General features: G+C 62.5%; 1 protein-coding gene across 3 annotated transcripts in view; it reads right to left on the bottom strand.

Annotated features, from left to right (window-relative positions):
• Positions 1–643: 643 nt before the first annotated feature.
• PLXNA1 (plexin A1) overlaps positions 644–25,853 on the bottom strand; it is a 48,831-nt gene continuing 23,621 nt past the window's right edge. For all 3 annotated transcript variants that reach the window (XM_072720135.1, XM_072720133.1, XM_072720134.1), the window contains exons 10-32: positions 23,266–23,466; positions 21,473–21,569; positions 21,207–21,400; positions 20,935–21,086; positions 20,721–20,841; positions 20,309–20,445; positions 19,207–19,374; positions 18,692–18,785; positions 18,269–18,508; positions 18,042–18,185; positions 17,484–17,718; positions 14,864–15,006; positions 13,096–13,352; positions 12,780–12,846; positions 9,993–10,139; positions 9,728–9,887; positions 8,781–8,884; positions 8,457–8,553; positions 7,976–8,166; positions 7,620–7,789; positions 5,913–6,125; positions 5,677–5,827; positions 644–4,056 (exon numbers count right to left, since the gene is read on the bottom strand). In XM_072720135.1, the coding sequence (XP_072576236.1) occupies positions 3,961–4,056; positions 5,677–5,827; positions 5,913–6,125; positions 7,620–7,789; positions 7,976–8,166; positions 8,457–8,553; positions 8,781–8,884; positions 9,728–9,887; positions 9,993–10,139; positions 12,780–12,846; positions 13,096–13,352; positions 14,864–15,006; positions 17,484–17,718; positions 18,042–18,185; positions 18,269–18,508; positions 18,692–18,785; positions 19,207–19,374; positions 20,309–20,445; positions 20,721–20,841; positions 20,935–21,086; positions 21,207–21,400; positions 21,473–21,569; positions 23,266–23,466 (3,579 nt within the window). In that variant the 3' untranslated portion in view covers positions 644–3,960. The remainder of the gene's footprint in view (positions 4,057–5,676; positions 5,828–5,912; positions 6,126–7,619; positions 7,790–7,975; positions 8,167–8,456; positions 8,554–8,780; positions 8,885–9,727; positions 9,888–9,992; positions 10,140–12,779; positions 12,847–13,095; positions 13,353–14,863; positions 15,007–17,483; positions 17,719–18,041; positions 18,186–18,268; positions 18,509–18,691; positions 18,786–19,206; positions 19,375–20,308; positions 20,446–20,720; positions 20,842–20,934; positions 21,087–21,206; positions 21,401–21,472; positions 21,570–23,265; positions 23,467–25,853) is intronic.

Below are 25,853 nucleotides of genomic sequence, written 5' to 3'. Positions count from 1 at the left end.
GGTGCCCACTCGGCAGACACGTCCTCTGGGGACACCTGTCCCACCCAGAGACAGGCCCCTCGTCCGGTTACCGGAGCCAAGCCCCACGCCCACCTCTGGGGTCGGAACGCCACCCGTAGTGGGCCACGGAGGACATGGGCCTAGAGAGGGGCCTATGCAGAGCCACAGGCCAACACCTTTTTCATCAGGAAAATATCTGCCCAACTCTTCATGGGAACTGCCACGTGGAGCCGGGTGATCGCAAGCCTAGCACACGGGGAAGGGGTGGGGGTGGGGCGCAGCGGGAGAACCTCTGAGAGATGGCGTGGGGCCCTGGGGACAGCTGGCTCTTGGTGGCCTTCAGTCCCCTCCTAGGGTTCCAGCGTGCCTCGGGGCCCCAGACACCAGGCACAGCAACCCCGCCCAGGGCAGCAAACCACCAGGGTCTGGCGAAGCGGCGGCTGAGAACCTGCACCTGCACCTGCACCTGCAATTTGTTGTGGGGTGAGGCCGGCATGAAGCTCCTGGAAGGCCGCTGGTACCTGGCCCGGCAGGCAAGGGACCCGGCCTCAGCCAGGGGCTGCCACCTGAGTGCACGAGGTGCCCGCGTTTCTGTGGGCCCCGCCCCAACTCCTCCTAGCAAAGGACACACAGAGCCAGGACGTTTAGCAAAAATGTTTAATCTCTCCTTAATGTGTGTGTGTATTTACAAGTACTAAATCTGAAGAACAGTAAAATAGGAAATCGCCGTATATTTACACACCCCGTGGGCTGAGCGCCCCGCCCCGTCAGCCACGCTGCCCCCGGGGAGCAAGAGCCCGGTGGGCAGCTCGGGCGGCCGGGTGATCGCTCTTCTTTTGGGTGGGGGCTCTGTGGCGTTATGGGACAGCTAATTGTGGGCTTCGTCTTAAAAATATCTTTCTCTCTTTCTAAATATATCTACTCTAGCTTGTGTAGCACCAACGACGTGAGCCATCAGATCCAGAACGGGGGAGCTGGGCCTCAGCCAGGCCAAACCAGAGGGCGGGAGGGATGCTAGGGGCCTGCCGTTAGGGGGATCCAGGTCCCTCTTCCCCTCAGCCCCCAGCCCCGGCTCGTCAGGCCCTGGGTCAGGGAGGGCAGGGCAAGCTCGAGGTATATGGAGAGACGGGGCTCCCGGACGGAGGTTGGGCTGTCTGAGGGCACTCCTGAGACCATGCAGATCGGGGTGGGGGGGTGGCCTGTAGCAGTGGCAATAGCAGCAGTGTCCGGGATAGGCTGGGAGCCCTTGCATCCCACACTGGCCTGGATCCCCCAAGCCCTGGGGCTGCACAGGGGCCTTCAGAACCATGGCACTCCCCTCAGTGTGCAGAGTAGGGCTGCAATCCCAGGCTCCTGCCAGGGCCCCCACACCAGTGCCGGAGCTTGGGGCACCGCGGGAGGATGCGCAGAGGCAGAGGTGCCGGTAGGATACTACAGACTCGGAGGGCGTGGGGAGTAGTGACAAGGAGAAGGCAGGGCCTAACTGCAGGACCCAGCAGGAAGGAAGGTGCGGGAGCTGCTGCCTGGCCGGGGCAGGCTGAGGGTCAGCTCCCTGGGCTTGCATGTAAACAGGTACTGCTAAAGTGCTTGGCCTCCCCCTGCCACCACGGCCCTGCCCGCCCACAGTTCAGGTGACACGGGCACGTGGACGGGCCTCTGCCCTGGAACTCGCAGCCTCGCTCAGGCCAGCACAGGGGCTCAGCTCTGCGGGGGCCAAAGAGGGCAGAGGAAGGGGCTGGAACTGATTCTCAAGAGGGGCCGGGGGGCTGAGGAGCCCCAAGCCAACCATCACAGAACTGGAAGAACGAGGGCTTAGAGCAGAAGCCAGTGCCCTGGGAAGACTTTCCGGGGAGGGAGGGGAAACAGGGGCTTGCCCCCAGGCCCGGCCCAGCAACGTCAGAGGGGCCAGGGGACCACCCAGGGACGCGCGTCCAGCCGAGGCAAGCGGCCACCCAGACAGCCGGGTCTCCAGACGGGCCGGCCTCCGCTCAGCTGCCCCCGCTCGAGGCCACAGGGGCTGCGCTGGGGCCAGGCCAGCTTGAGCTCTGACGGGGCACCCACGGCAGTGGGAAGCCTGAGCCCAGCCTGGCGCCTGTGGGGACCCCCCGGCCCCGCAACCCCCCGCCCAGGTCAGCCCCGTTCCAGGAGCTTCCCACGCCGGGAATGCTGGGATATCATGGCGCCCCCGGCCCGGTCTCTGAGGTGTGGCTCACGCTGCTTAGGAGGGGGGACCCCCAGACGGGCAGCCCACGGGCACGGGGCCGGCCACAGTTAGCTGTCCCTTAAAGTCCGTAGGAATCTTTAGTACCGTCGAAAAAGTGGACTTGTAAAGGGGCCGGGCCCGCTTGTTTGCTTTCATGAGTGACTGATTAATTAAAAAACATAAAAAAGGGGGTCTAACAACCTCTAGTATTTAACACTTGCAGTTTTAAAAAGATCAAGTCAGACTAGACGCTAGCACGGTCATGCAGGAATGCACAGCCCTGCGCCCTAGACGCTCTGGGGCCGGCGACAAGTTTGCTCCTTCTTACGTCAAAACAAAACCAGGGTGACCCGCAGGTCGAGGGGCGGAGGCCTTGGGGTGCTCCACTCAGGGGAGCCCCAGCCACATTCCCCACGACCATTTGGTATTGCTTCCCCACTGCCTTAATTTCCCTTATTCTACACTGTAAAATCTCTCCTCCTCCAGGTAACTGTACAGACCCCACTGGGGCTGGAGACTGAGGCTAGAGCCACATATATATATACATATATATGTACAGAGTTTTTTTAATTAAAAATTTGTTCTTTCTTGCTCACTGAGGGTGGGGGGGCAGAGCCAACCTCCAGGCCCTCTGGTCACTGCGTCCTACTCCCAGGGGCCCCGCCACAGCCCCAGCTGCCCACACGGAGCGCAGCAGGGTGCCTCTGTTCCCCTAAAAAAACTCCAAACCAGTCCCCCAGACCTCCCACCGCTCTTGAGGGGCCGGCATGCTGCAGAGATGCCAGACTGGAAGCTGCTAAAGGTGGACATGGAGAGCAGGGGACACAGACAGGGATGAGGGAGGAGGGGATCAGGGGCTGCTCCCAGACCCGCAGGGCCGGACAGCCCCGCCCGCCCAGGGCCCGGAGCCAAGAGTGGCGCTGTGCAGGGGGGAATAAATAACGGGAACGTGCGCTCGTGACCCGGAGCCCTGGCCCCAGCGGCTCCCAGACGCATAGCCCTGAGGACAGGAAAGGAGTCACCGAGTCCTTCTGGAAGTCGCATGAGGGCTCTGAGTGAACCGTTCTGCAGCCCCTCCACGGGAGGGAGCTGGGGCCTCTCTGGGCGAGGCTGATGTGGTGCTCCGGCCTCGGCCGCGGCCGCGGAGAGCACGCGGTGAATCGGAGGATGGTGGTGGCCATGCGGCAGCAAGTGGGGAGTGCCGGATGTGGCAGGCAGCAGTGGGAAGGCCGACTCCAGCTCCCCTTGGTGGGCCCCGGGCCTTCAGCCTCCCTCGGGGCTGCCATCGGGCCCCGGGCCCCGCAATCCGCCCAGCAAGCCGGGAACAGCTGGTGCCCTCCTGGCCCCTTGTGCTGGCCCCCCCGACCATGGCAGCACAGCCTCAAGGAGATGGACTGGGCTAGCCAGCCCTTCCCGGAGGGCTCCAGCCTGCCCCCCAGGGCCTTGGCGGTCACCCCATTCTTCCGAGAAGCTCCCAGTCACACCTGGGCTCCTGCAGCCCTGTGCTGAGCAGCTGGGCATGGAAGGTGCCGCAGGGGCGTGGTCACCCACACCAAGAACGAGGACCCCCGCCAGGTGGGAGGAGGAGGGAGAGGGCCGGGAGGACGCTGAACCGCACGGCCGGCCCCAAGCGCGCTGGCACGAGGCACAGTTGGGGCGAGGCTGCCTCCGGGGCCTCCCAGCTCTGGCTGCTGGACGGAGGCCGGCCCTGTGGGCCCTCTTACGCAACTCCCTCTGGGCGGTGATGGCCGAGGGTCTCAGCTGCTCAGGGCCATCGTGTCCACCACCTGCTCCAGCTTGCTCCGGAGCCGCTGCCGCCGAGCCTGCTCATCCTTCTCCAGGGCTGTCAGGATCTGCAGAGGTGGGTGGGGCGTCAATGGCCTGGCCAGGGCCCCCTGCTCCCGTGGGACCAGCGCACAGAAGCTCGGGGGGTGCCCAGTGAGCGTGTCACATGGCCTTGACCAGTGGGGACCCTGGGGCCAGGGTGAGGTTCCACCCCTACGGTTCCCAGCTGAGGGACCTGGGTTGAGCCTAGACCCCGGGATCCTGGTGTGGAGGAGGAGTCCCCCAGGTCACCTTTCTACCTCATCCCCAGAGTCCCAACCCCTAACAGGGCTTTCGTTATGCCAGCCCCTTGAGTTGGTTCCCTCAGCACAGCATCTCGTAGGTACATCAGGGTGGGCCTGGCCTGCTGGGGCACAGACCCCACCCCTCACAGTCTGCTCTGTCCCCCCCTCAGCTGCCATCAGCCCAGCACAAGGCCCCACAGCCACGCCCGCTTCTCTGCATCCTGATGCACAACGCTCCCCAGGAAGGACTGCCAGGCTCCCCTCGACGCTCCCTGGACAGCCCAGAGTAGGCAGGCTTCAGTGCCCAACCTGCAGGTCACTCGGCCTCCTCAGGGCCCGGTCATCTGTCCATGGCCCGTCCCTGGCTCAGTCCCAGGGCTCTGGACTCCCCTCTGGGGCTGCCTCCTCCAGTCAGGGGCACAGGTCCTGCTCTCAGCTGCTGCCCCTGCGCCCTGGCTGGGAGCCTAAGACGCTCCTGCTCTCAGATCTTCCCCATTAGACTTGAACAGCTGGAGCCCTTGCCCCTCAGACCTGTGCCGACGGCGGCCCGCCCCACTTCCTGTCACTCAGCCACAGGTCTGGGGACAGGCCCGCAGCTCGTCAGATGGGCAAGACCAGCCCCGGAGCCCCATGGCCCAGCCACAGCCCCCACCGGCCCCTGCCTTACTCTCGTCCCCTGGCAGCTGGCAATCCAATCACGGCTCTAAACCTCAACGGCCTGTCTCACTCGGGGAACAGCCCACATTCCCCAAGGCCCACACAGCCCATGACGACCCTGCCTCAGCCTCCCCTACTCCTCTCTCCTCCGATTCAGCCTTGCAGCCTCCACGGTCCTGCCACAGGGCCCAATCTGGCCTCAAGACCCTGGTACCAGCCAGGCCCAGCCTGCTGCTCTGGCCCTTTGTATCCAATCTAGGGTGTATGTCCACCTCCTTCCCCAGTCAGCTCAGGGAGCCCCAGCTCCGCATAGACACCAAGGAGGCCTCCTGAGGCCTCGCTCCAAGTCTGCAGGGAAAGCGCTAAAGGCTGAGGAAAGGCTTGGTGCCCTGCCCTGGATATATCTACCCAGGCTGACAAACCCCGTAGCAGCCCTCAGCGAATGGTCACTCACCAGGCCATGGTCTCCGCCTTGGAAAGATACTGCCACCCACTCCCCCACACCCCACAATGACCACAAGCACAACCCCTGACCTGCTGCAGCCCCGCCCGACCCTCCCAGGCTGGCAGGGAGTCCCAACAGCATCCCCTCCCTGCCCCAGCGAGCAAGGTGGCCAGTCACGGTGCAGAGTGGAAACGGCAGCGCCTGACCAGCCTGAGACATGGGAGGGGACTGCCAAGGGGGCTTTAGGGAGGGAGCCTGCCTGGCAACACCTGGCAGGGGTCTGCCTCTGGGGAGACGCTTACCTCATCCTTGTACTTGGTGATGTAGGAGTAGATCTCATGCAAGGCGCTCATGCTGTTGAACTGGCTCAGGTGCAGCCGCGACTGCTCGGCCAGGTAGGCGCTCATGTCCTGGTCACTAATGGCAGGCATCTTGGCGATGTCAGCGTAGTACCTGCACAGGGCGGGCGGCGGGGGGCTGTGAGCTGGGTCCTGGCCCTTGGCTGGCCTGCCTGCCCGCCCCACCCCGCACCGCCTACCTCTCCACCCAGCTCTTGTAATTGGGGATGTCCTTAGCATAGAGTAGTTTGTTGGAGGGCGAGTCCTTGCCCAACTTGTGCTCGGACGTGGAACAGGAGTCCATGAAAGTCTGGGCCACCACTGACAAGCAGGCGTCCGTGATACTGCTCTTGTGGATGTCAAACACGAACTGCGGGTTCTTGATCACGTTCACCCAGAAGCGCAGAGGCAAGCTGCGGGCAGGTGGGTCCCGATGCACAGTCAGACGGGGCCTCGGCAGCCCTTCTCGAGGGCAAGGGAAGGGGCCGCACAGGGCTCCTGCAGCCCTCTTGGCTCTAACCTTCACAGTGGTCATGGATTTCCATGCATGTGGGGAAACTGAGGCCCAGAGCAAGCCAGCACTCTCGGCGAGTGCATCCCTGCCACCCAGTGCCTCCTGGAGAGCAGTCCCTGCACATAGGCACGCATGGCTGATGTGTACAGACCCAGAACTATTCCCTCACCTTTGGGTGCCCACTGCACATGGCCACGGTCCTCCTAGGCCTGCGTGCCTGATGCCATCAGGGATCACACGCTCCTGGGCTGGCTTACCCCCAGGCATGCACACGCCCGTGCAGGCACACTCCTGGGCTGACTCACACCTAGACAGGCTCGCCCCCGGGGCAGGGCACACCTGGGCTGGCTCACCCCTGCTCCTACCCAGGCAGGCCCTGGAAGCAAGACCAGGAAGGGGTCCAGGAGACACAGCCCCACAGAGAGCAGACTTCTTCATCCAAAATGCCACCTCCAGGACAGCCACCAGCCAATTATGCACTAGCTACCAGCCATACGTGGCTAAGTTTAAACAGAATCAAATGAAGTTAAAAATCTAGATTTTTAGTTGCACTAATCCTATGTCAAACGCTCAGCCACACAGCACTGCCTACTACTGCTGCCTGGATAGCACAGATCTAGAACATTCCATCATCACAGAACATCCCCCTGGACAATGCAGACCTATATGGTGCTGTCTCCTCTCCAGTGCCCCACAGAACCCCCCTCAAGGAGCACAGGTGCAGCAGGAGGCCCAGGGTGGACCCCAAGGGCCAGGGCTGTACTGCTTGCTTGGGAAGCAGCACCAGCATGTAGACGTCAAGGTCCCAGAGAGCTAAGGTCTCCCAAGGACAAGGGAGGAAGATGCCAGAGGCCAAAGGCACAGAAGCTTCTCTGGGAATAGGGCAAATAGTGCTGAGGACACACAGGCTCAGGGAGATAAGAGCCAGGCTGGACAGTGGCCTCTGGCCCTGCGGGGCAAAGGGGTAAGGGCTGCAGGGGCGCTCGCTCCCACTGCTCTCCTCAGCACTGCAGCCAGCCAGCACGGGCCCATCCCCGAGCCTGCCGCTCACACACAAGCCCGCGTTCTCATACCTGCACACAGCCGCGCCCACCCAAATATACACGCACAAATACACGCAGCCACCTCCCAGGCCTCAGGCAGGCCCCGCAAGCTGGAGCGGAGCACGAGCCCACACGTGGGGCAGGAGAGCAACAGATGCCCCCGAGACCACGAGTCGGGAAGGCCCTCCGGAAGAGGAGCTGGCCTCGGCATGGGGGTGGTGAATCCAGGGGCCCCTGTCCCCCTGTCCTAACCTATGAGGACCCGTCCCTGCAGGCCAGCGGGATCTGGTGCTGGTAGCCCTTGGCTGCTGCTCCCGGGTAGCCTCCACATTGCCCGCCCCTGGACCTACCAGTTGCTCTTCCAGGTGTGACGCACATCTGAATCATGGATCTGGTGCTGGTCAGCCTGCTCATCCAGGAAGTCGAACATGTACTTGATGGCCAGCGGCAGGGCCGAGCCACGGTGCGCTGTGCTGAAGATAGTCTCGAACAGGTCGTCCACAAACTTCTGCAGAGTGCCCTGTGGGCAGGCAAGGGCACAGAGCTCTAGGGGGCCCCCAGGCTGCCCCTCCCCTCCTGGTGGCCCGGGCAGCTGCACGCCACAGACCAAGGGTGAGGATGAGGGCTTTGCTGCCCCTCAGCTTTCAGAGGCCAGGGCCCGGCCATCCCCTCACCCCGCCACCCGCTCCCTCACTCCAGGGCCTACTTTGGTGGCCAGCAGCCGCGTCAGATAGATCTCTGAGACCATCTTGCTGCCTCGGTCGCCCTCCCGCTGGTCCAGGTGGTCGTGATTCTTCACCAGGTGCCACAGCTTGGTGCCACTCTCCAGGTCGGGCGTGATCATGGGTGTGCGTGAGCGTAGGCTGTCGGGGCTGCTGGCTGTGCGCAGCATGCTCTCTGGGGGCACCCTGCACATCAGTGGGGGGCCCTCCGTGCCCAGCACCCATGCCCATCCTGGTCTGGGCCTGTTTCTTCATCTGAAAACTGGAGCCAACAGCCCCACCTCCCCAGGTTGTTGGGGACAGTGACATCAGGGGGATGGCCAAATGGACCATAAGGTAACACAAGGGGAGAGCCATTACCAAGGCACAAGCCACAAAGCAGCCCCCTCCCAGCCTGCAGCAGGGAGCACCGGGAGGCGCCCCATCCAAGCCCGAGGGCCCTGCTGTCCCCATTCAGCCCCTCACCGTATCTGCTGAGGGACTTGGTGAAGGTGGACGAGTTGGAGATGTTGTAGGCGGACGTCTGCTTGGGCACCAGGGCCACGGAGGACCCATCTGTCACCTGTGGGCAGAGGACCAGGAGATGTGTGCCCTGTCATCCAGGACCCAGATGGCACTGCTTCCTGCATCTGACCCTGGAGGCCAGTCACCGCACCCCTGAGCCTCACACTCCCCACCAGTGCAGCTCCAGGGCTGCGCGGGGCCCAAACACTGGCTCCCGCACTGCCCCAGGGCCCTAAGGAGAGAGGCCTGAGCCGTGGCCAGAGGGTCAGGACGTCTGGAGGTCACCTGGTAGTGAGCCAGTGTGTTCAGCCTCTTCCAATCGTTGTCGATCTTGGTGGTAACATCCTCATCCTGCAGAATGATGCGTGCCATGCGGCCCTGGCGCCACTCTGTGGGGGAGGGGAGCGCTGGAGGGGCAGCCACCTGGGCAGGTGCCACCCACCATCGCCCCCTCCCCCAGATCCTGGCCTCTCACCTTGGGAGCCCAAGGACAGGCTCTGAGGGGGCAGGGCCTCCTTGTGGACACTTAGTGAGAGGCCCTGAACAGCACAAGGGAGAGGCGAGGCTCTCCCTCCTCACAGTCCCCCTCCCTGGGCTCGGAGTGGGAGGCACATACCCCTGCAATTAAGCCCCACGTCCCTGCTGCTGCCTATGGCCCCTCTGGCAGCCCTCCACCTGTTGCGTCCACTCCACCATGGGCAGCCTACCTCTCCCATGGATGCCTGGCCTTCCAGAGCTCTAGGCCCACCTCCTCAGCTTGGCTTTTAGGTCAACATGGTGCCCCAGGCCTGCTTCTCCAGCCACAGCTACCATGGGATCCCCGGGCCCTCCACCTCCCCCTCCTGACCTGGCCCTTCTAGTTCTGCAGGTGCCCCTACCTGTCAGGCCCACGAGCCAGAGGATACCTGCCCCAGCTCCAACGGCCTACCCCCTCCTATGGTATATGGGCACTACCACCTGCCTCTCCCTCGAATAGGGCAGCAGCCTCTGAACTCTACTTCCTGCTTCTTCCATCCAGCCTGGCTGGGAGAAGCTTTCCAAAGCCCAGCCCAGACCACATCCCTTCCCTCAGGCCCCCTGTGGCCTCCAGCACCCCCTGGACCTATACCCCACACTGGCTCGGTGCCTTTGGCCCCAGACACTGGCCCTGATGACACTGGCCCTTTGGCACGTGTAGGCCACTCTGAGCCCCTGCGGCGGTGGCGATGCTGCCAACCAGCATCTGGGCTCACCCAGGTCCATGTCCCCAGCCTTTGGCCGCTGGGAGTAGGGTACCCCCTTGTACACGGCATCCAGCAGCTTCTCCTTGACCTGCGTCACTGTGTCACAGTTCAGTCCTTTCACGGGCACCTCGGGCGCATTCTCATTCTCAGGGTTCACGCAGTTTAGGGTCTACAAGTAGGAGGGGCACAGCGTCACACCCCACCTCTCTCGGCACGCTGTGCCAGGGAGCACAGGCAGGATGGGGCCGGCCAGGAGGGCAGGGACCACACTCACCAGGGTCTTGTAGTCGATTTGCTGCCGGATAAGCTTGTCCTCACTCAGGGAGTAGCGGGCCTCACCCGTGATGGCGTCAATGGGGCCCTTCTCCATCTGCTGCTTGATGGCGCAGTAAAGCATGAAGAGAGGCTCCCCTGCACACTCCTGTAGGCGGGTGGGCGTGGGGTTGTGTCCAGGACACCCTGGAGCTTCCACCGCCACCCTCTGCCCCTGTGCTTCCAGGGCATCTGTACGCTCAGTTCCCACAAGGAGAGATGAGCAGTTTTTCCAAAGTCTTTTTAGGAGGCAAATAGAACCCAGATTCTAGAGCCCCATGAAGACTGTGCAAGAGAGTAAGTTAAACAGCAAACTGGCTGTCCCTACGAACCTCAAGGTGAAAATCCTAGCGTGGCCTCAGCCAGGTCACCCAGGAGCACATGAAGGAAAACACAGTGTGGCCAAGCCAGGCCTGTGTTGAACAAGACCAAGACTCCTCCCTGAAGCCTCCCCAGTTCAGGCTCAGCGGGCCCACCCCCGGCCCCCGGCCCCCGGCCCCACCCCCCACCTGTGCTCCAGCAGCCCGCTCACCAGAGCCTGACCCAAGCAGCCAGCACCGCACACACATGAAGCCCAGGCTCCCGGTCCCATCCCATAGCCTGAGGCATGGTGGACTCTGCAGCTCCACACCATGCAGACGGCGATCGTCGGGTGTCTGGGCCCGCCCAGCCAGGACCCAGCCCTGCAGGCAGAGGATCACCTGTCCTTCCAACACTTGAGAGCACAAAGCCAGTGCAATCATGGGTGCAGACACAGGGACCCAGAGCAGCAGCCCACCAGCACCGTGGGACACAGGAGCCCGTGGCCAAGACAACCTGAGGTAGACCCCAGCACTCAGCAAAAGCTTGCTAGGCCCCAGACTCTGACCACTCGCCTGCTGGTTCCCCACACTGCAGTCACCAAGGCCATCTCCTACTCTTCCAACAACCAAGCGGGGCCCCACCTCAGGGCCTTTGTACTGGCTTGTCCCTACAACCAGAAATTCTGCCTCAGGTCTTCCTTGTGGACAGAAGCAGCCCAGGCCAGTGTCAGGCACCCCTCCTTGTGGTGGGTATGGGCATGGCCACCTCCCCCACGTGGCCCTGAGCCATTTCCTCCTGCTCAGCATGTTCCCTCACAAGCAAACAAGAATCAGGAGGAGGAATGCTCTGAGTAAACGTGGCCTCCCTCTCCCTCTCCCTCTGCTCATGACCCCCATGTCACCACCCCAGGAGCCAAAAGCACAACCCCCAGGCTGCAGCACACCCAGCTGCCAGCAGCGACCATGTCTGGAGGCCTCAGCACCACCCATGCTACACAGCACAGCTCACCCAACCCAGGTTCTAGACCAGACGTCAAAATGAGTCCCCTTTCTCTGGGTATACAAAATCAGGGCCAGACGGGGAGGAACCAGACGGGGCTGGACACCACTGTCTGGGCTCTCTAACCCTTGGCTCACAGAACGCATTGGTAGGAGCACCTAAGTACCCCATGTGGTCTGCACACGACCATGTTTCTGTAAGAATGGAACAACTCCATCACCGGCCACCAGTTCTGCACAACGGTGACGTACTTTACGGGCTACGCACCCATGCCCAGGATTCTGAGACTGCCACCATCCCCTCCCGGCCTGGCCCCCTGGGCAAGCCTGGCTCAGCTCCCCTGCTGCCCCAATGCTGGAGCTTGCAGGTGCCTCAGGGGCCTTCCTGGCTCGGGCTAGCTAACTCCTTCCCTTCCTTCATATCTCTGCTAAATCCTCTCATGCCTTGACCCCTGCCCCTTCTCACCTGCTCTCGTATCACATCTATGCCTCTACCCAGTCAGGGCAAGACTCTGCCCTAGGCACCCCCAAAAGTCCACCACTATCCCAAACACAGTCGGGACCCTGGCAACTGAGGTCCATAGCCAAGCAGCAAGCACAATAAAACTCAGCCCCAGACCACCTGCGCTAGCCCCTACTCTCAGCCACCAGGCCATCTGCAGAGCATCAATCACACACCAGGGGCCAGGTGGGAGCACACATGAACTGTGCACACTGGGCTACGCTGGGTCCCCACCACCTCCCACCCCTCAGGACTGTGGGCTTAACTGCTAAGTCTTCAGATTTTAAGGGAAGCCAGATATTTGGGTCTGAATCATCTCATGTCTAATGTGCAAGAGGCCAGCCCAACTACTTACATCCCAAACAAAACCACCTAAACCCCTATCTAGCCTCCACCGAACCTGAGGCTGGCCATGGGTCTCCAGGACTCATCTTTTGAGGGTGGGGGCCTGTCCAGGCAACTGCGGAGGAGACCCAGGCAACCACCCTCTCCCCACAACAGGGGCCAACAGAAGCCCCCTAGGAGCCTCCCCAGGCTGGCCAGCACAGGGTACTGGACACACAGAAGCCCCTGCCCAGGTGTCCCCTCCCTTTTTGGCTCTGGGCCATGGGCTCAGCTACAGAGATGTGGGCCTGGGTTCAAACTCCAGTTCAGCCAGATGCTGGCCTTGGGCCCTCAAACGGCTCACTGCAGTGCTGGGGTGTCCACTCTTATCTTGGAGCTGGGTGAGGCATGGACAGCCTCCGGGAGGAGGAGGAAAGAGGCTAATGGACGCACATCCTGGGGGAGTTTGTGCTGAGACCCCTGAGACCTGGTCCCCAACCATGCCACTCTGGGCTGAAGAGCCCCCAGCTGCCTGTCCCACTCTCTTCTCCTACCTCCCCTGAACCCATCCACCTGCCTGACCCCCACCTCAGACATTCCCTCCTCCTCTGCAGCCTCCTACCTTTAGGAACTTATACAAAAGGAAGGTAAACCAGTTGGTCAGCATCTTCTCCGCCACTGACTCAGTCCTGGGGGTACAACAGGGATGGGAAGAGCTTAACTCTGCCGCCACACCAGCCCACTGTGCCCACCCTACCCCCTACCTGGCTCGCTGAAGGTCAGGCTCCGTAAGGCACCCAGGTGTCCGGCTGCTGGGGGCTGCCATGGAGAACCCAGCCCTTGGCCCCAGAGGGGTCACCAATGCCCCAGGGTGGGGTTCTTGTGCCTAACGTGCCAGCTAGGGCCCCATGGTCTGCAGGCAGGACGCCCAGGCTCACCGCCGCAGCAGCAGCTTGGGGTGGTTCTTGCTCTCTAGGTTCTTCTCGATGAGGTCGGATAGCAGCTGCTTGAGCACCCCCGTGGCGTACTCCATCTCACCCTGCAGAGCCGTCATGATGAGCGAGGCCACGTTCCCACGGTCTCGCATAGAGAAGCTGCGCTGGGCCTCGAGTGTGCGGATGAAGGTCAGCAGGAAGTGCTTCTTGGTGAGCAGCTGCCCAAACAGTGTCAGTGATTTCTCCACGTTGGCCTGCACCTGGGGGAGGGACAGGCCACAGGCTCGCTCAGACCCGGAGGCTCCCCATGAGAGGCAGGAGAGGAAAGCCCTCTGGCTGAGGGGCTGAGGGCAGGGCCAGAGAGTAGGCCTTGAAGGCGGCTGACATGTTGCCTTACCGGGTCCCTGGGCCTCAACTGTCCTCAGCAGAAGGCACGTGGCCTGGCAGCGACTTGAGAAGCCTGCCATGGGCAGGGATCAGGGCCTACCAGTGTCAGCAGAAGGAGTGTAACTAGGGCCACCCTCTGCAGCCGGACCTCGGGACCGCTACTGCCTGCAGCCTCACTCTAGTGTCTAGGAGAAAGCCGAAATCAATGGCCCATCTGCTGGGTGCCAGCAAAGCCTGGCCATGGTCTCACTCGACACGCAGGACAGAAACCACCTTTCCCACTTCACAGAGGACAGTGAAGTCCAGAAGAGAAAGAGGCTTGTTCAGAACCCCATGACAGGGAAGTGGGGAAGGGGGCGGTATGCAGGCATGGCTGGTCCAGGGCTCCGATTCTCTCTCTCCTCCACACCAAGGCTTGTCAAAACAGGCAATTCCCCACCAGGCTACACCAGAGACTGCCAGTGACACTGCTCCCACCCCAGGCAGGCAGGTGACAAGACCCAAGTAGAACACACAGTCGCAACTAAGAGAACAGTCGTGCCAACACAGAGGACAGCCACACCAGGAAAAGGGCCTGATGGAGCATGTGGGCCCTTAATGGGCAGCCACGCAGGAGGAGGAGCTCATGAGCAGCCCGAGGCAGCCCTGAGCCTGAGCCTGAGCCAGTGACAGGAAGGCCCCATTCCACTGCAGCTCAAGACGGGCCATCCTAATGAGCTGCAACAGGGAGCGGGCTCCCCACATCCAGAGTGCGCAGAGATGGGACGTCCTCAGACAAACGGCATGCCCGAGCCAACTCAGCCCCTGCCTGTTCCTAGCGGGGAACTGGGCTCCTGGCCTGTCCCTGGGGGCTCCTAGAGGACTTGGCCAGCCATCTTACCCTCGGTGAGCTCACACCAATGGCCTGAATACTGTCAACACCTACACAAATCCGAAACCCAGCTCTCTGAGGGCCACTGTGCTGCCTCAGCCACACACCCCGCACTGCCATGAAAACCCCTACTGGGCACCCACACCTCCCAGCAGGCGGAGCAGTAGTCCCTCACCCACTGGAGCTCAGCATTTAGAACCAGCCAGGAGATGGGCCAGAAAACACACACAGGTGGTACACAATGCATTTGAGGCCTTGATAAAACAGAGGCAGGCCCTAGGGAGCCCAGGCCCTAGCCAAGGTGGCTGGCCGGGATGAAGCCCGGCCCCGACCCCAGGCCCCCACCAGGCTCATCCCCTGCCACTGCCGAAGCCCACCGGGAGCTGAGGGCCTTGCCTCCCAGAGCCCCTCCCAACAGGTCTGGACCATCTCTCGGGGCCCCAGGCTGCCCACCCGTACCCAGGAGCCCCAGGAGCGGGCCAAGGTACCAGTGAGCCCCTGCCGACAGCCCACCTCCATCTCCTTGAGCACTGGATGGTCCTCGATCCCAGGGAAGAGCACTCGCATTGCATACGTCCGGTAGTCGAGAAACGGGATGCCGGCACCATCCAGGTCATTGGTCAGCTCATGGATGTCTGTCTGCAGCTCCGCAAAGGCTGCAGCCAGAGGAGGTGTCAAGGCAAGTGCCCTCCCACCCACCCTCCCAATCTCCCCCAACCCCCTGACGTCACAGCCAGGCTCCCACTCTGGCTCTGCCACTCACTGGATAGGTAACGTAGGTTTTCCTTAAGGAAACCCCGCAGTTTTCCCAGTCCTAACACGTGTATAAAACCTCTGTCTCTGACGTGTCACAAGATTCATCAAGACGACAGCAGACAAGGTGCTGTGCCTAAGCCCACGCTGAGAGGGACTCCCTGCACCTAACACTGGCACTGGGGGCAAGGAAACTACAGGAGCCAGCTCCCTCCCCCACCCTGGGGTGCACACCACCCGCCCCAGCTCCCTTGCCTCAGCTGCTGGGAAGAGAAGGGACATGGCCAGGTACAGGGCAGTAGGCTCTCCCCAAGCCCCTGAGCCCTGTACGCTGACAGCCATCACATGCAGAGCTCAGACCAGTGGGCCCTCTGCACCGCCCACCCTGCTCGGGGCAGCTCTGCTTCTTTCAGAAACAAAAGCAGGCAAGGCAGGGCAGGGACAGGCCTCAACAGAACATTCCAGAGCTGTGAGGTGTCCACCCTGCGGCAGCCCGAGGGAAGCACTATCTGATCAGGAGCCAGAGGTAGTCTACGCGGGCTCCAGGGGATGGCTGGCAGGTTTCATTAAGAGCAGGGACCTTCATCTCTGGGGCACCGCTGCCAGGTGTCTGGTTATCGCTGCCTAGCCACCCCTGGAGCACCCAGCAGCCTCTGCATCCACACTGCACTGGCAGCTGAAGGCCTCCTGGTACCAGCCTCAGCACACAGTTGTCCTCAACCTGAGGTTCTCCCCGCCCAGAGAAGTGCCCATCCAGGCCACCTGCCTCCCACTCAAGCCTCACACACCTGCTTGTGTCCCATGAGATGGGGGGTGGGGGTGTGGGGGGGGTGGTAGGACTGAGAGGGATGCACACCTTTCGGTTCTCAGACAGGTGAGGGTCCTGACCGAACGAGACCCTCTAGCCCCAGTGGAGTTACTAAGAGCCCACTGCCAGACCTGCTGCAGTCACCCCCAGGGCCTCATGCCCCACCTACTACCCACCTCCCTTTCGTCATGCCCCAAATAGGAACATTCCTCCACCAGCCTCCCAGAGCTGTGGCCAGCACCTGCAAAAGGTCTGAGGTTGCCCCGGCACCTAAGACAAGTCCTTCACCCGGCAATTACCATTAGCGAGGCTCTCTCCACCTCTGTAACAGCTCCAGGTCCTCCAATGAGGCGGCAAGCCGGGAGCCACGAGAAAGTGGGGGCCATCCCAGGCTGGCCCAGGGTCCAGCCACCCAGCCAGAGAGGCCAGCCAGGTCTGAGGGTAGCATCACAGACCAGGGCTATGGTCTGTGCCCAGAGCCCACCCCCTCAGACAGCCACTGTGCAGCCCAGGGCCGCATCCTAGGCCAGCAGGGCTCCCTGGAGGCCCCAACCTGTGTGCCCACCTCTGCTGCCAGCACTCAATCCCCACGCACCCACCCTGCAGCAGTGCCCTTGGCACACAGGCAGGAATGGCAGCATGTGCTCTGTGGGGGACAAGCCTGGCCTTGGGACACGCTGGACACCTGTTCCAGCTTGGGGCCCACCACTGGCCCTTCCTGCGGACACTGGGGCCCACAGCTCACATTTTTCCGAAATCTGCAGCCCCTCTGCCAGAACCCGTCCTGTTCTCTAGGGTACCCCCTCCTGCCCCCCAGGATCTGCCCACTCTCAACTGGGGGCTCCTGGGGGAGCAGGCCCCAGGGAAGGGAGGCACATGGGCGGGAGTGGCATTGGCTGAGCTTGCCCACTGTGCTGGCCCTGTCACCACAGGGAGGGACCCCTGAAGACGCAGCAGAGGGTCTGGCCCGGCTGTGCTGGAAGCCAGCTGCACGCCAGACCTTTCTTGCACCAAACCCCACACCACACCTCCCTACTGAAAGCCCTCTGAGCTGACCTCCACCGTTCACATAGTACAGTCACAAAAGACACGTGCCCCGTTTAGGAGGCTGGAACGTGGCAGCACTCCTGAGACAGCCCCTCAAGGCCCACAGCCCAGTACCAGCCGAGGTCTGTATGTACCTAGGACCTAAGGAAAGGTGCCCCCCCAACCCCCGGGTGCCATGCCCAGCCCTGTGGATGGAATCACTGTGCCCAACCTACGGATGAGGAATCTGAGACACAAGGAGGTTGCGTGCCTGTCCGAGTCCTGCAGTCAAGCAGAGTCACAAACACAAGCTCTGCAGCTCGAGTCTGTGTCTCAAGTAGCACCCATGGAGGCTGTGCTCGCCCCAGGGCCCTCATCTGCCCACCTGCCCACCGGAGTCTATGCGTGCCACAGTCATGAACATGGAACACTGAGCGGAGTCAACGAGGACAACGGGACCTGGCTGGCACGTGGTGGCAGTCACAGCGAGCCCTGTCCCCTATGCCCTGCCCCTGCCATCAAGCGCCTGCAGCTCTGAGGACACACCTTCCTTGCACTCCAGGGCCACGCGGGACTCCAGGTTGTCCATCTGCAGCTGCAGCCGCTTGAGGGTGCGGTCGGCATCCCGAGACTTGCGCTTATAGGCGATGAGCACAGCTACGATGACCAGCAGCAGGAGGCCTCCACCTCCGCCAATGCCAACGATGGCAGGGAGTGTCAGTAGGCTGTCTGAGTACACCTGCAGCATCCCTGGTGAGAATTCAAAGCCGCCAGCCCGGACCTGTGGGTGGGGGTGCAGGCCACTCAGGAGGCCCCTTGCCCACTCAGAACACTGGAGGCCCCTGGTACCAGGCCCTGGGAGCACCCCACAGCACCTGCCCCAGCCCGGAGAGGTCAGAGGGTGGGGATGCAGGGATTCAGGGCCAGTGTCGGGCCCACCAGCGGGCACCAGGGCTGGGCTCCTTCTGAGCCAGAGGAAAGACTGGGCCTCCGCCACAGAGTTGAGGTCACCCTGGGAGGGGCAGGGGCAGTGGGTCAAAGGCAGGTGGGGTCCAGGAGAGCAGAGCTCGGGCAAGAGCGTGGATGCGAGGGCCGTGGACGCACCGTGACCTTGTGCTGCCCTGTGAGGTTGGGTGACTCGCAGAGCAGCTGCGTCTCTGACACAGTGAGGGCGCAGGGTGTGGAGCCGATGAGCACCGTGTAGTTGAGCCGTGAATTGCCAGGCGCGGGCGGCAGGAGGTTCCGGCCCTGTGGGGGTGGGGGTGAGCCAGAGAGCCCTTCTGCCCCATAAGCCCCCACCCTGCACCCCCACTCAGCACACAGGGGCCCACCTTGAGGATGAGCGGGGAGCTGGGCTTCAGTTCCAGGAGGCCGGTGGGGCTGAGCGGCTCCAGCACAGGGTCAGGGTAATAGACAAAAGAGGAGGCATTGAGCACCAGCAGGGCCCGCACGTCATCCATGACGAAGCCCAGCTCGTCTGGCCGCTCCCCCAGCTCTGGCGGGCTGCGGCTCGGGTTGTCCACTGATGGGGCGCGGCACACCATGGTGGTGTCGTTGTACACCAGGCAGCTCTGAGGACGCAGGCACGCACGCTGGGTCAGCCACTCCCCACATGGAATCGGGCCCCAGCAGGGTCCAGGGGCTGCAGCCTTACCTGCACGTGGGGTCCCCCCCAGCCATACGGGGCGGCCTCCCTCCCTGGGGTCCATGCCCCCCGAGGCAGCATGAGCCGCTAGGGTTCCGCAAGGACTCACGTTCTCCCTCTCAACGCCTCCGTACTTGGCCCGGATACGAGGTTCACGGATGGTGGCCAAGTTGGTGCCCGTGACCGTCAGCAGGGTCCCTCCGCTAGAAGATGGGGAAGGGGGCCATGGTGGGGAGCTCAGCCGGAGCCCAGCAGACACTCGCCAGTCAGCGCCCCCTAGGACGGCTCACAGGTTAATGTCCCCAAGCCAACCTATGGCACCGACCACATCTCCAAGCAAACACAGCACCTTACCATGCAGAGCACAGCACCACAGGGTTTATGGGGCGATCTGTTTCCGTGACTGACGCGAAAACCAGGTTGCTGCGTCCAGGACACAGTAGTGGTCTCGGTCTTCACTCACTGCCCCCACCCCCAGAGACAGAGCGGGTTTGGCCACCCCCTGCCCAGTCCCAAGAAGCAGAAAGGAGGTGGGTGAAGGAGCTCCCTCAGAGCAGGTGCCACAGGACAGATGGGATTGTTGGGGCTCAGGCCGGGCTACGCAGTAGGGAGTGGGGGGCCCACCTGTTGATGCTCCACTCAGGATCAATCTTGAGGATGGTGGGGTCTTCCGTATAGTTGTACTTCACCTCCGGGTTGGTGAGCTGAGCACGGTTGATGTTGATGACAATGGGAGCGCTGCCAGGGCTCTGCCCAGGGGGTGTCAGACACCGGATCTCTCTGGAATTCCTCCTGTGGGGGGGGGGGGGGAGGGGGAGGGGGGCGCAGACCAGTGAGGTTCACCCACCAGGAGGGGGGCACTAAGCATCTAGGCTCTGTCACAGACAGGTGTTTGGGCAGGCGAATGGACCTGCCCAGGCCTCACCTGCCCACCTGTAAAATGGAGCCACAATGGAACCTGCTCCAGGAAGCCGATGAGTGGGACAGCCACCTTCCATCAGCCCTCCCAAGGGGCTAGGTACAGGACTCCCAGGAGGCCCAGCTCAGCACTCTCCCTAAGGTGAGTGAGGTGCACGTCCTCGGCCCCCCACCCTCCATTCAGTCTCCTGATCCGAAAATGGAGCCAACCCCGGCCACGAGGAGGTGGAATGGACTGGCCACGGCAGAGGGGGCACTCGGTCACACCCACTAAGCAGCCAGCCAGACACTGCTGCACCTGGGACCCTGTCCCCTCAGCCCCTCAGCTCAGCCGGGAGGCCCCACAGCCGCCAGGCCCGCTCCTGCAGCAAGGCTGCAAACACCAATAATTAGTCTGATAGCGGATAATTACTGCAGGAAAATATTTAAAGGACCGTTCCATTATCATCCCTAATCTAAAATTATCCACTTCAAGCCTCAGGGCTTTTGTCAAGATTTCTTTTCTCTCTCTTAAGAAAATTTTTAAAATACTTCTTGTGCTCCCAGGGGATCCCCCTCGCCCCCAAAACAGAGCAGTCAGGCCGCCACCCCTCAGCCCAGGCCCCGCCTGCCCTGCCCTTCCCACTCCAGGAGGTAGCCCGTCTCCATGGTAACACTCTCCGCCTCTGGTTTCCATAGCAATCACCCCAGCCAGGCTCTCCACACCCCCTTGTTTCCTGGGCAACCGGAGGGGTATGCAGCCCGAACCAACCGCCAGGCGGTGAAGGTGGGCCTTGCCTGGCCCCCACGCCCCACATGCACCCCCTACCAGGAGAAGGAGCAAGGCCTGCCGCCAACAGACACAGCCACATCACTGCCCGCGTTCAGGTGGCTGCCCTCGATGCCAATCCACGTGCCTCCCGAGAGAGGCCCTCGTGCAGGGCTCACCCGATAGAAGGTTGGAGTCTGTGGGAAGAAGGGACCTGAGCTGCAGGGAAGGCCTACCCTTCTGGCCAGAGGCCTGCTTGCACCCCAGGTGTGCCCGGAGCCACATGTTCCCAGCTCCCCCTCACCACCCACAGGCAGGGCCCCTAGTGTGCAGGAGGGACCTGGAACTGGGCCCTGGGGACCAGAACGGAGGTGCTGCTAGGCAAGAGGACCCCGGAGGACCTGGAGCCCGATCCAGCCCCTGCACAGCCACCCCCTTAGCCACCTGGGAGGATGGGCAGGGAGAGGCTTACCACAAAGGTGAAGCGCTTGGGGGACAAGGCCCGGTAGTGGGGGGAGCAGTCTCGCACACACACCTCCACCAGGGCGTCGTGAGCCCGCACCGTGCTGGCATCCCCAATCTCACAGACGATCCTGTGGAGCACCCGGGGGGCCTCAGTGGGCTGCGGGATCCAGCCCGGGGGTCGGGGCGGCCCTGCCCACCCACACCATGAAGGCCGCACTCACTGCTCGGCACTGATGTACTCGTTCTCCACGGGGCTGCACAGCACCTTGCCCACACGCACACCCAGCCGCACATCTTCGAAGCGCAGGCCCAGGTTCTCACCGGTGATGGTGAGCCGCGTGCCTCCCTGCCGCGGGCCCGTCTCAGGGAACAGCTGCAGCAGAGAGGCCAAGGCTGGGACCCAGGCGCAGGCTGCCATGGGCCGGGCAGGGCAGGGTGTGGGGGCGGCCTGGGGTCAGCACCCTGCTGGGGGCGCGCCGGGAGGGCTGCTCACCTTAAGGATCTTGGGGTCGGTGCAGCGGCTGCTGCCATGGCGGGCGTGCATCCAGGCAGCGGGCGAGTCAGCGGGGCAGTGGGGGCGCAGGGAGCAGCGGCGCTCGGCCACACACCAGCCGCACTCGAAGCGTGGGTCGGCCTTGAGGCAGAGGCCGCAGCTCTCCCTCAGGGCTGGGCACTTGTACAGGTGGGCTGCGGGGAGGGACACGGTCAGCTCAGTGTGCCCTCGGCACCCCCCACCCCCAGGTATCCCACCCTGCTCACCTTGGATGTTCTGAGGGTTGTCAATGACGAAGTTGCCGTTCCACACCACTGACAGGTTCACAGGCAGGTCGCTGACATCATTGCCCTCGTAGGAATACTGTGGGCCATGGGCAGGTGGGTAGGCAGGTCACACGCACAGCCTGGACTCTAGGATCTCAGGGCCTGCCCGACCCTCCCGGCTACCCTGGAACTGGCCCACAGGAGTGGGTTTGGCAGGACCAAATGGCATTTCCAACCTGGAGCTGGAAATCCCAGAGCCGCCCGCCCACCCACCACCAGCAGAGATGGCTGGGCTGTCACACCCAGTTCTGCCTCCACCTACCAGTCTCCAAACACACACAGGGTGTCCCTCCTGGTGGCCAGAATCCCCACCCTCCAGCCAAGAGGCACATGAGGTGCGTGCTCCAGGGTAACCCCCGCGTCCCCTGGAGTCCACCCCATCAGGGTACCAGAACTTTCCAGCTGGCCCCCCTGGCTATCTCTCAGAGACCCTCTATAAACCTGCTGTGTTTGCGGAATCGGTTCCATAATCCCTACCCCAGGACCGCCCTGCACCCTGGGCACAGGCCGGCAGAAAGCAGCAGCAGGGAAGGCTCTACCCCGCAGCCCCCCAGGCTGGGCTGGGCTCGGGACAATACCCCTCCCCCGGGGAGCCCAGGCCCAGCATGCCCAGCTGTGTCCCATTTTCTGCAGCTGAAGACCTCCACTCCATCCCAGAGTAAATCATCACTATTTTATCTACAGGAATTTAATTGGATCCTATCAAATTCCCTGGTACTCCCTCTTCCCTTTCAGTGTAGTCACAGGAAAGACAAATGTGGGCTGGGGGGCAGCGGGGGTGCGAGATGGAGGGACAGAGGCTTGGGGATGGCAGAAAACAGGGCAGTAGAGACACAGCCAGCCGGCCAGAGAGGGTGGAAGTAGCCGGGCCATGGGTCAGAAAAAAGCCAGTGGAAGGTATGACAGAGTGAGGACAGAGGATGGGAAGCACAGGCCAGGTAGGAAGGGCCTGGCCACGTGGCCAACCCACCCCCAGGAGGTTGCTGTGACCCCCAGTCCATCATCCTGCCGGACACATTATGTGCTGGCCAAGGAGCCACCACCACCAGCCTCCAACCAGAGGCCACTCCCCGGGGATTCCCCAATGACACTCTTCTTGAATGACAAGAATCCAGGCTCACCAGCCATCATGGAGCCAGACAGGGCAGAGGTCGGGTCCAGTCTTAGGGCCACAAACCAGACACCAGCCACCCACCAACCCCCCACCACCAGGAAAGAAACTGGGTCTACGACGAGCACCGTCACTAAACTCACTGGACTTGACTAAAGGCTTCTGAACTGTTACCCTATCAAGACTCCAGACTCCACGTGTGGCTGCTTCCTGGCCCTGGGGCGACACTGCCAGCTACCGGTCACTGCACTGGCCACTGCGAACAGTTTCTGAGTCGGGCCACAGAGTGCACAGAAACGGCTGAGTGCTTAGGCACCACGGCCCTCCTAGAAGTATGGGCTGAGGATGGCACAGCCTGGCAGCCTCATCACAGGACCCCCCCACAGAACCACGTGGGCACATCCCACCCCTTCTAAGTCACCCTCTCCCACGTCTGAGATGTGTTCCCACCGGACGCTTGGCTGGCTCTTGGCGCATCCCCTCTCCCGCACCCCCAAGCACGCCTGAGGGTGCCTCCCCAGCCCACTTTCTCTGTGCTGAGAGCAGAAAGCAGACCCTAAGGCTGTGAGGGTGATAGGCTCAGTCAGGTGCTCGGGGCTCCTGGCAGCAACCCCTGCCTCACCGAGGAGTTCTGGCACTGCAGGCTGGAGCTGTTGAAGCGCAGGGCAGTGACACGTGCTGGGCTTCCCGGGATGTGGAAGAGGCACTCGTAGCCACGCTGGCCGGACTGGGGCTGTGGCAAGTTGCGAGCAGCCAGGGTGATGGGCTTCACCACGCCCACTGGCACGTAGATCTGGGTAGAGGGCAGGATCTGCGGACAGTCCTGGGGGCGACAAGGCTTGAGCTGAAGGGCTGGGTGCCACGAGCATGGCACGCCCTACCTCAGCCCAGACCCATCTCTGCACAGAGCCTGCAAGTACCACCATGCCCGTTTTACACATAGGCCAACCCAGGGAAGAGCTGGCCAGGCTGGAAACGGGAGGCCTGGGTCCTGCACTTGCCAGGCCCTGGCTGCATACTGGTGGCCCTCTCCCCTGTGCACCCGAGCGCCCTCCCGGTACTCCAGCAGCCTGTCATTCAGCCACCGAGGGGGCCCCATCTGGCCCACAGCTGAAAAGGCCCTTGGGGCAGAAGTAGCTGAGCAGGCGGGAGGTGGGGCTGCGAGCTCTCAGCTGGGGGCCCGAGGAGCATGTAAAAATAGCCAGAGCTGGGCAAGAAAACAGCCCGGGCCCCCAGGGCCAGCATCTCAGCAACGGGGGTCTGATGCAATGGCCCAGCTCCCTTGCAGCACAGCCTGCAGCAGCCGCGACACAAGGCCCCACAGGAACGATGCCGAGCTGGGCTTTAAATAGAGATGCTGAAAACAGGCTGTAATCCCCAGGCCCCGGGACAGCTCCCCAGGTGGGCCGGCCCCACTCTATGGAGCTGGTGGGGGCCTGAGGAGGGAGCCTGGGCTCCAGGAGGGCTCGGTGCAGCCCGGCAGGTGACCACGAGCTGCTGGGTCGGCAGGGATGCCCCCACCGGGGGGAGAGGCGGGTGATGAGGACAGGTACGCAGGGCCACCATGCCCAGGTTCAGGGGCCCACGCCTATACCAGAGCTGCCCTGGCCAGCTCCCAGCTGCCCCTGGGGACCCCCAGCACCCCTGGCTCCCACTGCCCCCCAGCCTCACACCTCCCTCTACAGACACCACCTCTGCCGCCCAGGAGGCCCCGCTCTCTCTCTGGAGCTGGAACCTCTGTGCCCACATCAGGCTGGAGTGAGGGGCCGCCCCACACAATCCACACCAGAACCAGGGATGGGAAAAAGGAATCGACAGTGGAGCTCAAGGCCTCCTGAGCAATGGGCCTGGCCAAGTTTGGGCCTGTCACGCTCCTTAGGAAGTCCCCATAAAACCTGGGATGACAGGGGATCCCTGGGTAGCTCAGTGGTTTAGCACCTGCTTTCGGCCCAGGGCGTGACCCTGGAGTCTCAGGATCGAGACCCACATCAGGCTGCCTGCATGGAGCCTGCTTCTCCCTCTGCCTGTGCCTCTGCTTCTCTCTCTCTCTCTGTCTCTCATGAATAAATAAATAAATATCTTAAAAAAAAAAAAAAAAAACCTGGGATGACAGCTCAAGAGGGCCTATCTGTGGGGTACGGGAGGGACTCCTCCCCAGCAACGTCCCTGGATCCCAGGACCACCCCCCCGTCCAGCCCTTGTCAGAAAAACTCCGCAGCAGTCTATGCTGTTCCACCGAAGCCCGCAGTGGCGCTCCCCAAGGTCCCTGACCTCAGCGTCACTCCCAACATCCTGCTGCCCCACGGCCCCTGCCTGTCCTCACGACACCTTTGCCCAGATCCTCACGTGGGCCACATTCCAGTGTGGCAGGAAAGCCCGTTGCCCACCCCCCACCTTGCTTCTCACAGCACCTGCTCAGAATCCTCCCCACAATGCCCAAGGTCCCTGCCTACTCTGGGCCTGCCGGATGGCTACCTCATCCCATGAGGTCTGGAGGGTGACAGTGGAGGTCGATCAGGAGAGGCTCTGTGAGGAATGGCCTGAAGCAGGCTGCATGGCCTCTGCCAGCCGCCCCAGGCCCCAGAGTCAGCAGGACTCACACCCCCCTGCCCTGTCCAACCAACAGGCCTCTGTCTGCTGCAGAAGGGTGGGCCCTGGCTTCCAGGCACGGCTCTGCGCCCTCGGGCTGCACCCAGGGAGCCCGGCAGCTCCACCCCCTGCCTGGCAGGTGCTCAGGCCAGCCTGTTCTCGTTCTGAGAGCCTCCGGTTCTAGGAAAAGTAGCCTGGCTGTTCATAAAGTCAGCGCCTCACCCAGGCTCCAAAATAATTACTACCTAATTACTATCAATTACTACACAGGGCCTCTACTGACTCCCAGAACCAACCAGCCACCCTGCCAGTCAGTCTGATGGGTTCCCTCATCCACACGGATTCTGGGCACCGGGACTTGCATGCCAGCCCAGCCAGATACCTCATGCTGCAGGCGTCACAGTGGGTGGACAGTCCCCTCCCTGTATCATCCCTAGGGCATCCTTTTGCAGCCCCATCTAGAGGCCCCAGTCTGAGGCCTTCCCTGAGGTCAGAGAGCAGATCCAGTGACCACAAACAAACACTACTGGCTGGCCTCGGAGAACGTCCTCACACACGGGGCCGAGGTCAGCATCCAGCCACCCATGGGAGCTGCGGAGTTCTGCTGTGCCTCTGAAACCC

This window comes from Vulpes vulpes, chromosome 9 (genome assembly GCF_048418805.1).
Source record: "Vulpes vulpes isolate BD-2025 chromosome 9, VulVul3, whole genome shotgun sequence".
In the NCBI taxonomy this organism is placed as follows: domain Eukaryota; kingdom Metazoa; phylum Chordata; class Mammalia; order Carnivora; family Canidae; genus Vulpes; species Vulpes vulpes.
This window is presented reverse-complemented; position numbering and strand designations above follow the sequence as displayed.